We start from the raw sequence: 12,322 nt of genomic DNA on the forward strand, positions 1-12,322 counted from the left end.
ATCATAAAAAAATATGATATATAAACAATTTCAAATTTTTTGGCCCCCCAGCCCCACCACATTACAAAGGGACGCTCCGCCCCTGTCCGCCAAAGGTGGCCCAGCTCGATTATAAATGCCTTCCACGAGAACTCATAAGAGGAAATCCATACTGTCATCACATTACTTGAATCTATTATATAAACAGTAATGGCTCTTGAACTATTCCTGTCCTTTATAATTTTTGCAGACAAGAACTGAAGTACTCCAAAACCTGTGAAATCTCTTCATTCCCTTTGAAATGCGTATGTACCCTTGACATAAGGCTTCATGAATTATTATGATTTGTGATAGTATTTGAAAAGGAATTTCCTTCCAAAGCAATATGTACCTATTGGCCATAGATTCCTAGCTTCTTACATCTCTCCGGTGTCTCACATATTTAGTAAGCATATTCCATTTTTTTTCTTGAAGGAATCATATTTTATGATACTCATTAAGACACGGTGGGTACATGGGCAATTAAGAAATTATAAAAGCTACTGAAAATAGATAGTTTTCATTACAATTCATGAAGTAAATTAGCCCAACCGCAAGAGGTACAAAAGGGAAAGGGGCTTTGGGTAAGAGAGGAGGGACAGCGGTTTTTCACATGTTGATTCGCATGTCTACGCAGTAATCTGGCGTTAGGATATGGTATAAAGGTAGGCCAAGCTTGGGACTTCACTGCAGCTTAAGGTACCTTATAAGCCTGCAAAAGTAAGCAAGAAAAAGGAAGGAAGCAATCTCAGCTTAAGAAATTAAGAAAAAAACAAAAAGGAAAAGGCAAAAAGATAATATAAAATTGTTCGGAGGACCTTTATCTCTCTTGACTGTGTATTGACCAAATTTTATTGTGTTTATTCTCCCAACTATGGTGCTTAATGGTAATATAAATTGTCGAGAGCTGCTCAGGTAGGAATTGTAAGAAGATTCTACAGATTCACACATTAAAAATATTTTTCTCATAAGGTTGTCTACCCTTCTTTGTTTTTTTGTTCCTTTTCCAAGAGAAGATGTGTTTCAAAATCAAGTTGGAGTTTGGGTTGAAGTTCATGTGCGCTTTCTGTTAAACAAGAGACAGGATAAGAAACCGAAGGTAATGCGAGGAGTGAGTTTGTGGAGTGTGGTAGGGCTTGGCGGGTCTAGAATTGGCCTTTTGGACAAACTGAATGGTCAAATGGACCACCTAAAGTTTGGAACTTGTGATCATCTGATATGGATCTTTTAACTTTTCTGAGGCCTTAAATTTGGCGCAATGTGGCAATTATCAACTGATTTATGTTTCGTTGAATTCGAACTTTTGTTTAGAGCCATAACATTATACAGGTCCCTTCAGATTTATTGATACCAACAAAAAAGCGGGTAATGCCGTGACCAGTCTGCAGGCTTCGGACAGATGTTTTGGGCCGCCAGCTACTTTTGCAACTTTGCAATCATAGATTGGTACGAATTGCACACTGATTGAAAGAAGTTCCCGACAAAGTCATGTAAATTGCATCTAAATTAACACTACATGCAAGATAAAAATAGAAGAGAAGGGAGGCCAAATTTTCATTTAGCATTACCTTTCTTCTTCATCTGCATTGCCAGTGGACCTGTAGTTAGGAATAGGAACGCGACCGGACTCGATGTGCTTAAGGTCTTCAATAAGGATTTCATAGTGTCTCTTCACTGCTTCAGCAGTTTTTCCGCCGACAGCCTTAGCAACATTGTGCCAACGATCTGGGGTGTCTTTATCGTACTGGGCCAAAGCCTTTTCGAACAGTTTGTTCTGCTTTGCTGTCCATGAACCTGAATCTCTGGACTCTAGAGAGCTTGACGCCATAACTACTATGCAAAGTTTAAAGCAAATTAAAATGGATTCAAGATTGTTTGTAAAAAGACTACTGCAGACTAGGAAAAGAAGAGTAAGAAGAGAAGAAAAGAGCAAAGACGATTTTAGTTGAGCAGTGGCTTGTGCTAAAGATTTCCATGAGCGCTCTACTTATAAGCAGTGGAGAAATGATGGTGGGGTGGAGCAAGTTGGCGAATCTATGTTGACAAAAGGCAGCATAAGTATGACCCGTCTCCTTTGGAACCACAAGATTGATCAGGACAATGTAAAGAAAGAGAGGGAATGGAATCAGTTTCAAAGGAAGGGTTCTAAAATTTTTATATTTTTTTCTCTAAATATAATTATGACTAAAAGCACTCTAGACTCTATAGATCATGGACGGGCTATCTTAATCAGCAGCTAGTATTTATAATTATAGGAACACAAGCCATGAGCCTTTCTTTCAACCAAGTGCATTAGCAGAGCAGGTGTCTGGCAATTGTTGAACCAAGCAAATTCTGTTACCAACTTCAGAAAAATATAACTTATTAGTGTTTTCAGTGAATTCACAAACTGGGTCTTTGGCTGTTTTAATCTTAATCTGGTAATAAGTCTGGACTCGGTTGAAGACAAATCTAATCTCTTAAACATCAAATGGGTTAAAATAGGACTTGGCAAGGAATGCAGAAGCTGTAGGACTACAGTACTTTTACCAGAAAACAACAAAACCCGATAAATAGATCTTTTATTAGAAGATTTTCACCCAGTGGACAGGCATGCAATTGTAACCTGTCTGCATAGCTTTAGGCTTTTTACTATTGGAGTGGTTATTTGTCGTTGTCCTGTTCTAACAATATTCACCATTCACGCCAGGAATAAAAGCATCCTCCGCTTCACTTGAACTTATCACATTGCCATTTCCTACCTTGTCATCTTCGGGTGTCATATGATACTTATCACGAATTCTTTTCTTCTGTGTCTTATTCGGCCCTCGATTAAATCTACAAAATCAAGTTGTATGTAACAGCAGTAATATAGTAATAAGGAAAAGTCTTAATTGTTGGAACCATTCAAGAGAAATGGATAACTCCTTCACATATCAGACTCAAAATATTGGCCTCAGACGGCAGTGAACTGATATTAAATCTATTGGACTCAGAAACATACTCCCAAGGGTAAGAGGGCAGCTGGGAGCAGTGTGGTTGATGCAGTTATGAGTCGTTTCAGATCGTTGGAATTGGAACTCCGAATGTTTTCCTTCAACAGTATTCCAAAAGCTTCTGGCTGGCTACCTGCTGAAAGCCTACTATAGATCATGTGTATACAGTATACATAGATGATAACAGTAGGGATTGTTTTTTTTGTTGCATGTATCAGTACAGTCAACAGGTGCTGCTGGTTTTCTCTTCGGATAAGGGGGTGGGTGGATTCTGTGTCAGTTGATTGATTTAGTGGGGTAAACTTTTTTTTTTCACCTTTGCTCAGTTAGTCAGTCTCTCTTGTTCTACGCTTTGTCCATTTCCCTTCCCTATCAAAAGCTGGTCATACGAGATCAATCAAAAGCTGGTCAGGAATCCAGTCAGGGAGCAAGCGAGTACTTTGGTAGGGAAAACCTGATGCCAGATTCCTAGAAAGCAATGCCGCTAAGAGCTAAATTACATGTTGTGCAAGTGTTTAGTTTAAGCTTAAAGACGAATTTAATGCTGACAAAAAATTCCAGGCTTGTAGGATTTTCTTTAATCATTGAAATTCTCAAATATCTCTACGTACGAATAATCCAAAAAAGCACTAAAAAATAAAGAGATGAAAGAGGAGAAATGGACAATGCGCATATGATCATTTTGATAGCTATGCCAAGAACATTTTGCCCGATCAATAATTTGTGAATAAAGTGATAGAATCTTTTGATCTTTTTTCTTCTTTTTTGGAGGTGAGCTAATTGACTGATGTGGATATTAAGCACAAATAGGCATTGAAATTTCTTCTTTAATTCTGACCATAAACGGATACAACATATGATTGTTGGGTCATCGTCTTGAGGACCATAGCACTGGTCCAGGCTAGTCATAACGCTCGTGATATGGAAAGTCATTTTTCATGGACACCCAATGTTTTTTTATTCTGTTTTATGCAATTATCTCCTCCTTTTCTATGTTTTGACTGAGTTTGCAAACCATTTTCCAACTATGGGAAGCTACATGTTACTGATTTTAAAGCCTTAAATGGCATAAAAATTTTAACCAAGACCAGAGTAAAGGCTTTCTACCTTATTTATCCTTTTTCCCTGTCATTCCTGCAGAACACAGTTCAAATATCCATTCAGTTGGCTAAACTGGTGATATATTTCCGTCCTTGTTACTAAGACTTCTAGGAATCCAAAAATGGTAGCCCCCATGCAACAAGTTGCCTTGGGTGCATGAACTGGGGGAAGGATGGTTGCTCTTTTGTAACTTGCCAATTTAATTATGGGTCGAAACGATTTGTGGTAGAAGAGAGGTAGTAAATGGTGGTCCTATGGATTTTACATTGATATTTTGGGGGTTATCAACATCTAAACATCAGCGTTCGAAAAGGGTACATTCTCTAGGGCCTATAGCCTATACCAATTGACCGTTTTTTGTTGCCGTTTGTGGTCCTTTCCTAGCAGGTTGGAACGAACCATGGAAAGGTTCTCTGGTTTGGGTTTTTAATTCCACTTAATTAGTTGTGAATGATAGTTTGTCTACGTAGCCTACTAGCCTGCCCTCTCTATCAGGAATCAAGCCCCAGAATCCAGACGGTTTTGGCAGCACCCAGCTCGTTTCATATCATTGCTGGGCCATGAAAGTTGAGATGGGGAACTGTGACTTTCCCAGAGCCCAAGAAGTCCACCACTGGCTCGTAGAGAGGGGGAATCTACGATTTTGGCAGGCAAGTAGACAACACTTGTCTGAGCTGTTGTTTGCTTTGAGGATAAGCAGATAAAACGTACGCGTCCTGTTTACCAACCAAAGGGAATCGCGAAAAAACCTTTTTCCATTTTGACAAAGTGACGGATATGATATTTACATGCCTGCGACAGCTTGTTTTAATCATTTGCAAGAAGAAAAAGTCGGGTAGCGAAGTGACCTGCAGCTGATAATGGATTTGTGGGCATGAGTCCATCCGATAAAAAAAGAGGAAGCATCAGAAATAAAGTGAAATATATATATATGAAATATGAAATTCTTTGCATATAAAAAATAGAAGCAGATTCTAACCTCACCAAAGCAGATTCCAGATAAGTGCTTCAAAAATGAAAACGTAAGTTGCAAACCTCCACATGCAGGAAGTTTGCCACAGGCTTTAGCAATTTGACATATATTTCTTATTTGTTATTTTCTTGATTTTCCTCTTTGAGTTGGTAACATGTTTGACACTGTAATTGATAGAAATTATAGTATACAAAGCAATTTTTTATGTGACTAACATACCCCTAAAACATATCCTTACACTCAAGTGCATACATCAGAAATTAAAAAAAAAAAAAAACATTTTGTATTCATTAGACATCTCAAAGGAATAAATATTACAAAATTTCAAGACACGGGTCTAACTTGACCTGGTATCAAAAAATCAGACTTGAGCAGTAGGTTTTTTGGTTTTCAATCCAAACAAATTCTCAAATAATTTTGGAGCCATGTCAGGAAGGATCATAGGCTCAGGAGCCATGAAATTGACAATCTTCTCATGGACATGATACCTACGAGAATGTTATTAAGGAGGAAATGTAGAACATTAGGAAATGCACTAGATTAGTATGAACTCATTACATTGGTGCCAATTCAATAAGATATGAAAACTGACCTGATCTTGCGACTCTTTGAGGCACGCCGATCAACTATTTTTCTCTTCTTAGTTTGCAGTCTTTTCAGGGCATAGAAGGCTGCCTCTGTGGTCAATCAATAATAAATTTTTTATTTCTTTTAAAAAAAGGACTCTTACCACACAACCTGCCTACAATTAATCATGCAAGAAAAATTTTACGAAATCATAGAGAATATTTACCAGATGACGTAGGGTCAACAGTCTCAAAAAATTCCTTCAACAGTTGCTGGTAAAATTCAGAATCATCCAGAAGTTCGGGATCACCTTCAGGTTGTGCTTCCTAAGCAAAGAAAGGATTCAAGATAAAAATTTTACAGGAGAAAAGGCAGCATTAATAACATGTATTAATTACAAAAGCAGCATTCCTATAGCACCTATACTAAATATTTAGATAGCAAAACCCTCTGTTTTATTTGGCTAAGCACTTATCACAACTTGACCATCAGTAACTTCTACCCCCATGATTTTCACCTAAACAAGACATTTCGATCCAATGAAGGTTTGTAAAGACTTGTAAAATAAACGGAAAAAAAAAATTAATAGAAACACCAGTTCATTTATTCAAGACTATAGTAAAATAAATATTACCACTCCATTAGCATTGTTAGTGCCCTCAGTAACCTGCACAATGAGATGGTAATCAATAAAACAGAAAAAAAAAAAATCATAGTACAGAGGGCGCACCAAAGCTGTGTCTACTGTTTTAGGTAATTTCAGCACCTTAAACTAGACATGTTTAGTAACTTACAGCCCCAAATATGCCAATGGTTGATCTTCTTTGTTGCATTTGCTTTATCATTCTACTTGGATCCCTCATATAGGCAGCAACTTGTTCACTAATGTTCTGGCATTGGAAGAGAAGAGCAAAGTGAGATTCAATTTACATCCTATAGGGCATGGATTCATTATCAGCTATAGGAGCAAACCGGATTAAAAGCTTGCAATTTGCTTTTGATTGCCGCAGCACCAGTTGTGACTTCTGTCTTTCTCTGCCATTTGTCAACTGCTTTATCTCTGAAAGCTGCTAGTCTACAAGATTCATGCATTGAGATTTCCAGTTAACTTACAATGCTCATATCAAGAACTATTATTTGCACAAGGAAAATTGTAGCAAGTGAGGATTAAATAAGATACAGAACATTTAGAGGAAAAAAAGGAAGCAGAAAGCACATGATTAAGCTCATCAAAACCATAAAAGCAATTTTGTGAATGTTCATTAATGCACTGATGCAAGCCTTCAGGCATCAACACACCATTCTCAATGCAGCATTTTTGAATCTAGCAATTTTGAGAGGAGTCCATAAAAACAGTCTGTAACAGATGATGACTTATACTCTTTTAAGCAAAGCATCTCCTAAAATATTGATCTAAAGATGTCCAATCCGGAATCGTAGACTTCACAACTCAAAGAATCTAGAGCATATATGAAATAGCATTGGTAAACACCCCAAGAACAATCAATTGACAAATGTGGCATTAATCAATGAATGAAAGCATAAGAAAAGAAGCTAAAGCAACCACCTCAGTAATTTCAGTTAAAGGCTAAACCACCTCATTCTTTCTACAAGATTCACTTTAGCTGATGAATATTATCATAGGAGCATTTCTTTGAACAGAAAATATCAGTTTAAATTGAGCAAAAAAGAAACAGCTGGAGATACCTTCCATTCATCTGAGATATCTGTTGCCACTCTTCATCATCTTCCTTGTCCAAGTTTTTAGAATCACTGGAAAGCTTCTTAGATGATTGACCAGCATTACCTTAAGGACAGGATGTGGGTTAGGACAATAAGAGCATTATCAAGATCCATAATGTGCAAGCTTAGTAGTAATTGTTTGACGTTGAATGTTTATATAATCATCCAGTCAAAGTAACACATCAAATCATACATTCAGTGAAAAGAACATAAACAAAAAACCAAAAAGATGATAGAAGACAAATTTGATAGATTTGCAGTCACATATTACAGAAGGATCTTCTAGAGTTTAAAAATTCAACAGAAAATGAAAGATAATGATGAAACTATTCTCGTAAGAATCACAGTCTAAAATACCAGATTTGGCGTAATATATAAATTGATAGATATTTAAGTACTTAGTTACATTGAAAGAAAGAGGAACTTCTGAGGTAGAAGATAAACGTAATTAAAATCAATAAAAGATTGGGATTTGCTATTAACTTAAACTAAACACAGCGTGACACATGATGTTGGCAGTGCATCAAAACTAACAAGGAGAATCAAGCTCATAGCATTTAAATAATATAAATAAAGCTTCTGTCAAGTGACAGGATGCATATTGATAAAATTTGACAAAAGCAATCGGTGTCATACCATCTACAGATTGAGCAATTGATGGATTATTCTCCAGTAAAGCCTGACAATTTGATAGTAATACGAAAAAAAATCAGAGGAAAAGGAATTTCATGGTTAGGTAGTTAAAGGCAGTAACACATCCACAACAACTAATCAACTGCTAGTCAAATATTATAAGCAAATAAGATAGAAAATAAGCAGGCAAGAGGTTTCTTGAGATCAGCCATACCTCCTGCAGTTCCAATAAAGAAACTAAAGTCTTCTTTGATGAAGTAATAAGGTCTGAATATCCAACATTGACTCCTTCATCTGCAGCACAAAATGAAGACCTAACTGGGTCCTGATAGAAAAGCCCTCACATAAATCCTATATGAATAAATAAACAAATATTCCAATCCAGTAAAGAACACAAAAGACACAAAAAGGGAACAAAAGGGTACCTGCGGTAGTCTATTTGAACTACAGAATGCTTTCTGAAGTAAGAATCTAAACTCAAGAGTTTTATCCCAGAGAGCCTTGGCAAAAGAAGGAGAAGGTTAAGCAAGTTGAGAGCAACACACAACCAAAAAAAACAAGATAGCTATAAAAGTAAATGGAAACCTTGATCACGGTACTCAAAAATAGTTATTCGTAACGATGGAAAGCCAAACGTCATCAGAGTCAAGTTTATATAAATGCAAAGAAAGATAATACTACCTTTTGGTTCTTCACTGCTTGACCCTTCTGAACATCTTCATCCTTATGACGCTTGAGATTCCTCAATATATCTCTAAATGAAAACCAAAAATAAAAATAAAATAGGAAGCTTACAGAAACAACATAATTTTACCTATAAAATTAAATTCTTCTCTGATTCCACACAATTCTACAACAGAATTTCTAAAATTTATTGTAAAAAGAAAGTCGTGACACTGATTAAATTATAAACAAACTCAATCATCTCAATATGTTTCCACACCCAAAATCTGTTAATGTGTATAGTAAACTAACCAAAATCCAATCTAACCTACAAAATTAGAAATGCAAAGGAAGCACCCAATATCGAATGTGGTAATTCAAGAATACGTTTAAAAAGAGAAAGAAAAAACTTGAAGGGGGAATGCTTACTGTTCCTGATGGTGAAGATCCTTATACTCTTTTTCAAGCTCTTCCATCTCACCATCTTTGTCCTCTTCTTCTGATCCTCCCTCGTCTCCTTCATCGCTATCTTCTTCTACTTCTTCTTCTCCATTGTCTTCATCAACCTCTTCTTCTTCATCTTCCTCTTCATCATCATCTTCTTCTTCTTCCTCTTCCCTATCCCCATTAACCATTAATTCCTCATCTTCCGAATCATCGAAGTCCTCCAAGGCCACATCTCTACCTCCAGCTTTTCCCCGTCGCTTCGAAGATAACCCCATTTTTCCAAGACCCTCAATTTGTAAAGGACACTGAGAATTCCAACCCCACTTACGAAATCGAAAAACCAAAAACCCCAAAAATCAACACAAAAATCAGTCGCGCCAGGAATCAATATCATTCCCCTGTCATTTACAAATTTTTAGTTCACAACAATTGAAAAGATGCGTTTGGGACGTTGAATTTCTGTAAACGGCATCAGTCAAGGGTTTAGGGTTTAACTACGTCTGCTTGGGCATTCAACAGGCCCATTTTTCTCTAGGCTGAGCTAAGGAACTCGATATTCTTAAACAGCACAAAATGGGCTTTAAACTTAATGGGTCAAAAATGGGCTTTGTACTGAATTGGGCATAGGTTCCACTTTCTGTTATTCTCTCTTACAAAGTTGCCATAGTCTTTCTCCATCTTTCCAAGCTAAGAATCATGGTCTCTCTTTGGCTCTATTTGATAGATTGCATTGCAGAGATTATCAATTGCTTTAATCTTCTCTTTTTTTAATAGAAAAGAGAAATGACAAAGAACTATCATTTTCATTTGACAAATTATATCTATATGTCTGTAACCCCACCATATTATGGCAGGGTGATGCGTACATGAGTTCAACTTCCACCATTAACATCCCCAACCTTCACCCTTTTCCATTTTCCATTTGTTGAAACTTGGTCTGAAAAGGATGATCATGATTCATATTAGACCTCTGAATTATGTTTGAGAATGCTTATTTATTTCCCATTGGCATTGGGCACTTCAAGGTTTATACAAGGTTGGGGCCCTTTGACTTGCCTACTTCTGAAGTTCAATCAATGTTTGTTAATGCAGATATGGGAAGAATCTCAAAGCCATCAGGCATCAGATTTTGCAGCCTTTGAAAAAACTTGAGTGGTTCTTTTTATTTTTTATTTTTTCTTATCCCTCTCAGAGAATCCACTTCCAGGCTTTCAGCCTCCTCCAAGTCTTTCTGTCAATTGCTTGCTTGAAATAATGATACAACCATAGACCATTTCTTCTTTAGTGTATTTCCCAACAAGAGTGCTATGGAAAGGAGAAAGAGCAAAGAAAAACTTTCCCCTTCTCTATCTCCATTCTCAAATTCTCAACTTATCATCATACATCATATATTATAACAATAACTCATGACAGCTGGTTCTCTCAAAATCATTTTTGACTTTGTTTGTATCCAACCAAACACAATCATAATCTTGAAGTACTCATTCCCCACCAGCTTTACAGTTGTAGGCACTCACAGTAAATTGCCCAATCCATGCCCCCTAAGCCTTCTGTACTATCATAGCCCTTAAGCCATGAAAGTCCCCTTTTGCTGGGCTCACCACTGTCATCATTTTGTAATGACTAATAAAGCATGACTAAATAATGCACAGATATACTAAATGACAACAGTTTTAAGGTAATTATTAGATAGATTAGTGGGTTGAATAATTGGCAGGCTATTTATCATTGATCAGCTTCAGGCTTCAAAGACTCAGCTTGCCAATCGTTTTGGTCAATCTTGAGAAAACGTTCAACCGGCCATAAAGGTGAGGACTTGAAAGTCATGGGGAGTGACTGATCATTTCAATTGAGGCCAAAATATTTGGTACTGTTGTCCATATTAAATTTTCCTGCAATTGTACCTATCGTAGGAATCGTACAACTGTTCTTGAATTTAATGGCCGCTGGCTTCCCTTCTCCAGGTTTCACTCCATGATGATGCTATACGGTTCACACGGCACATCAAACATTAATGTATTATGTACAGAAACACAGGCATTTCCAAAGAATGAATGAATCTAGATGAAGCATTCCTTTGCCATTTTAATTACAGATTTAATCCCTGATAGTATATAGGCTCAGCTGCTGGACCTGCACGTTTTTAAAAGATAAGAACAAACAAAGAATATGTTCTCCGGTTTTCATACCTTGAAAGGAAATAGGAATAGACAGATATGGCATGCATTGAGACTTGAGAGTAGCCAAAATCCTTCAAAGCAGTCTCCTACAGCTACTCCCTATGGTTTCCCCGCCCACCATCACTTCATCTTTCTCACCCTAAAATATTCCAGCTTATGCCTCAATGCCCTTACTACAAAATCTATTGTCAACAATTATATAAATAAATATTGCTGAGGCCCTCTCTGTCTTTGTTCTTAAAGGGTTATCCATAAAACTCTCATGTGATAGTGTCTCTGCTATTGCTTATCATTTTAAATACAACCCAACACTTCTTTGCTAAAAATTGGGTTTTTTATCTCTGTGTCTTTAGTTGCGGAAACACTCATTAATTAATTTAGTCTAAGCATTTCAAAAGGTATTATCTTTTAGCACCCTTTTTCTGAAATTTAGTGGATGTAAGTGCATCTAGGTATATATGTATATGTTGACAGATACATATAAAACTACAGCTCGCAACACTACCTAAAAGCTAAAAGAAAACATAATTTTAATGAATTTTTGTTTTAGGGGACAAACAAAAACCAGTGGAAAGTCAAATCCCATTTCCTTTGATAAGGTTTAAAGATGATGTTAGGTGGGAAGATCAGTTCCCCCCACGCTAGCTGGCTGGAATAATCTTTATAGCGTCTTATTAGTATGTGAATGTAGACTTGGATAATCCTTTATCTACAAATTTGTGTCTCCAGCTCGACGGTCACCAACGTTTTTATTCTATTCTAAGACTAAGATAGTCTAGTAGGAGTATTTTTTCTATTTCCTTTTTTTCATTATTCTCTTTGTATTTTGATGATAAAAGAAAAGTTACGAATAACAGAACAACAAGTGCAGCCATAGAATTGGCAAAGTAAACTTCCTTTTGCAAATTCTTGAACTCCCTTCACTCTTTTCTCGAACTCTTCTGTTCAAATGCATTGATCCTCCCCATTACAAGGGTAAGTATTTGTCCATTCTCCTTTTTGGTATCTTTGGAGGAGCACAA

The 12,322-nt window shown here is 36.7% G+C and overlaps 2 protein-coding genes across 2 annotated transcripts; both read right to left on the bottom strand.

The window, feature by feature from the left end:
- Positions 1–385: 385 nt before the first annotated feature.
- Positions 386–1,992, bottom strand: LOC110418262 (protein RADIALIS-like 3). The gene is made up of 2 exons (XM_021430937.2): positions 1,587–1,992; positions 386–730 (listed from the first exon to the last, which is right to left on the bottom strand). The coding sequence occupies exons 1-2, from the start codon at positions 1,844–1,846 to the stop codon at positions 703–705; spliced, it is 288 nt and encodes a 95-aa protein (XP_021286612.1). The 5' UTR covers positions 1,847–1,992; the 3' UTR covers positions 386–702.
- A 3,197-nt stretch (positions 1,993–5,189) lies between these two features.
- LOC110418045 (rRNA processing protein-like protein) lies at positions 5,190–9,651 on the bottom strand. Its single transcript, XM_021430660.2, has 12 exons — positions 9,103–9,651; positions 8,692–8,764; positions 8,436–8,510; positions 8,225–8,335; positions 8,014–8,056; positions 7,342–7,441; positions 6,607–6,709; positions 6,429–6,524; positions 6,269–6,301; positions 5,861–5,960; positions 5,660–5,744; positions 5,190–5,555 (listed from the first exon to the last, which is right to left on the bottom strand). Exons 1-12 carry the CDS (start codon positions 9,393–9,395, stop codon positions 5,429–5,431), a joined length of 1,239 nt encoding a protein of 412 aa, XP_021286335.1. The 5' UTR covers positions 9,396–9,651; the 3' UTR covers positions 5,190–5,428.
- Between the last annotated feature and the right edge of the window lie 2,671 nt (positions 9,652–12,322).

The sequence above is a fragment of the Theobroma umbraticum genome, unplaced genomic scaffold, assembly GCF_002168275.2.
Source record: "Theobroma umbraticum cultivar Fairchild unplaced genomic scaffold, ASM216827v3 scaffold_50.0, whole genome shotgun sequence".
Classification (NCBI taxonomy): domain Eukaryota; kingdom Viridiplantae; phylum Streptophyta; class Magnoliopsida; order Malvales; family Malvaceae; genus Theobroma; species Theobroma umbraticum.

Coding starts and splice junctions, on each gene's coding strand:
- LOC110418262 (XM_021430937.2), bottom strand. CDS start 1,846: ATGGCGTCAAGCTCTCTAGAGTCCAGAGATTCAGGTTCATGGACAGCA. Junction 731..1,586: donor AATGCAGATGAAGAAGAAAG/GTAATGCTAAAT, acceptor TTACTTTTGCAG/GCTTATAAGGTACCTTAAGC.
- LOC110418045 (XM_021430660.2), bottom strand. CDS start 9,395: ATGGGGTTATCTTCGAAGCGACGGGGAAAAGCTGGAGGTAGAGATGTG. Junction 8,511..8,691: donor AAGCAGTGAAGAACCAAAAG/GTAGTATTATCT, acceptor TCTTTTGCCAAG/GCTCTCTGGGATAAAACTCT. Junction 5,556..5,659: donor TCAAAGAGTCGCAAGATCAG/GTCAGTTTTCAT, acceptor ACATTCTCGTAG/GTATCATGTCCATGAGAAGA.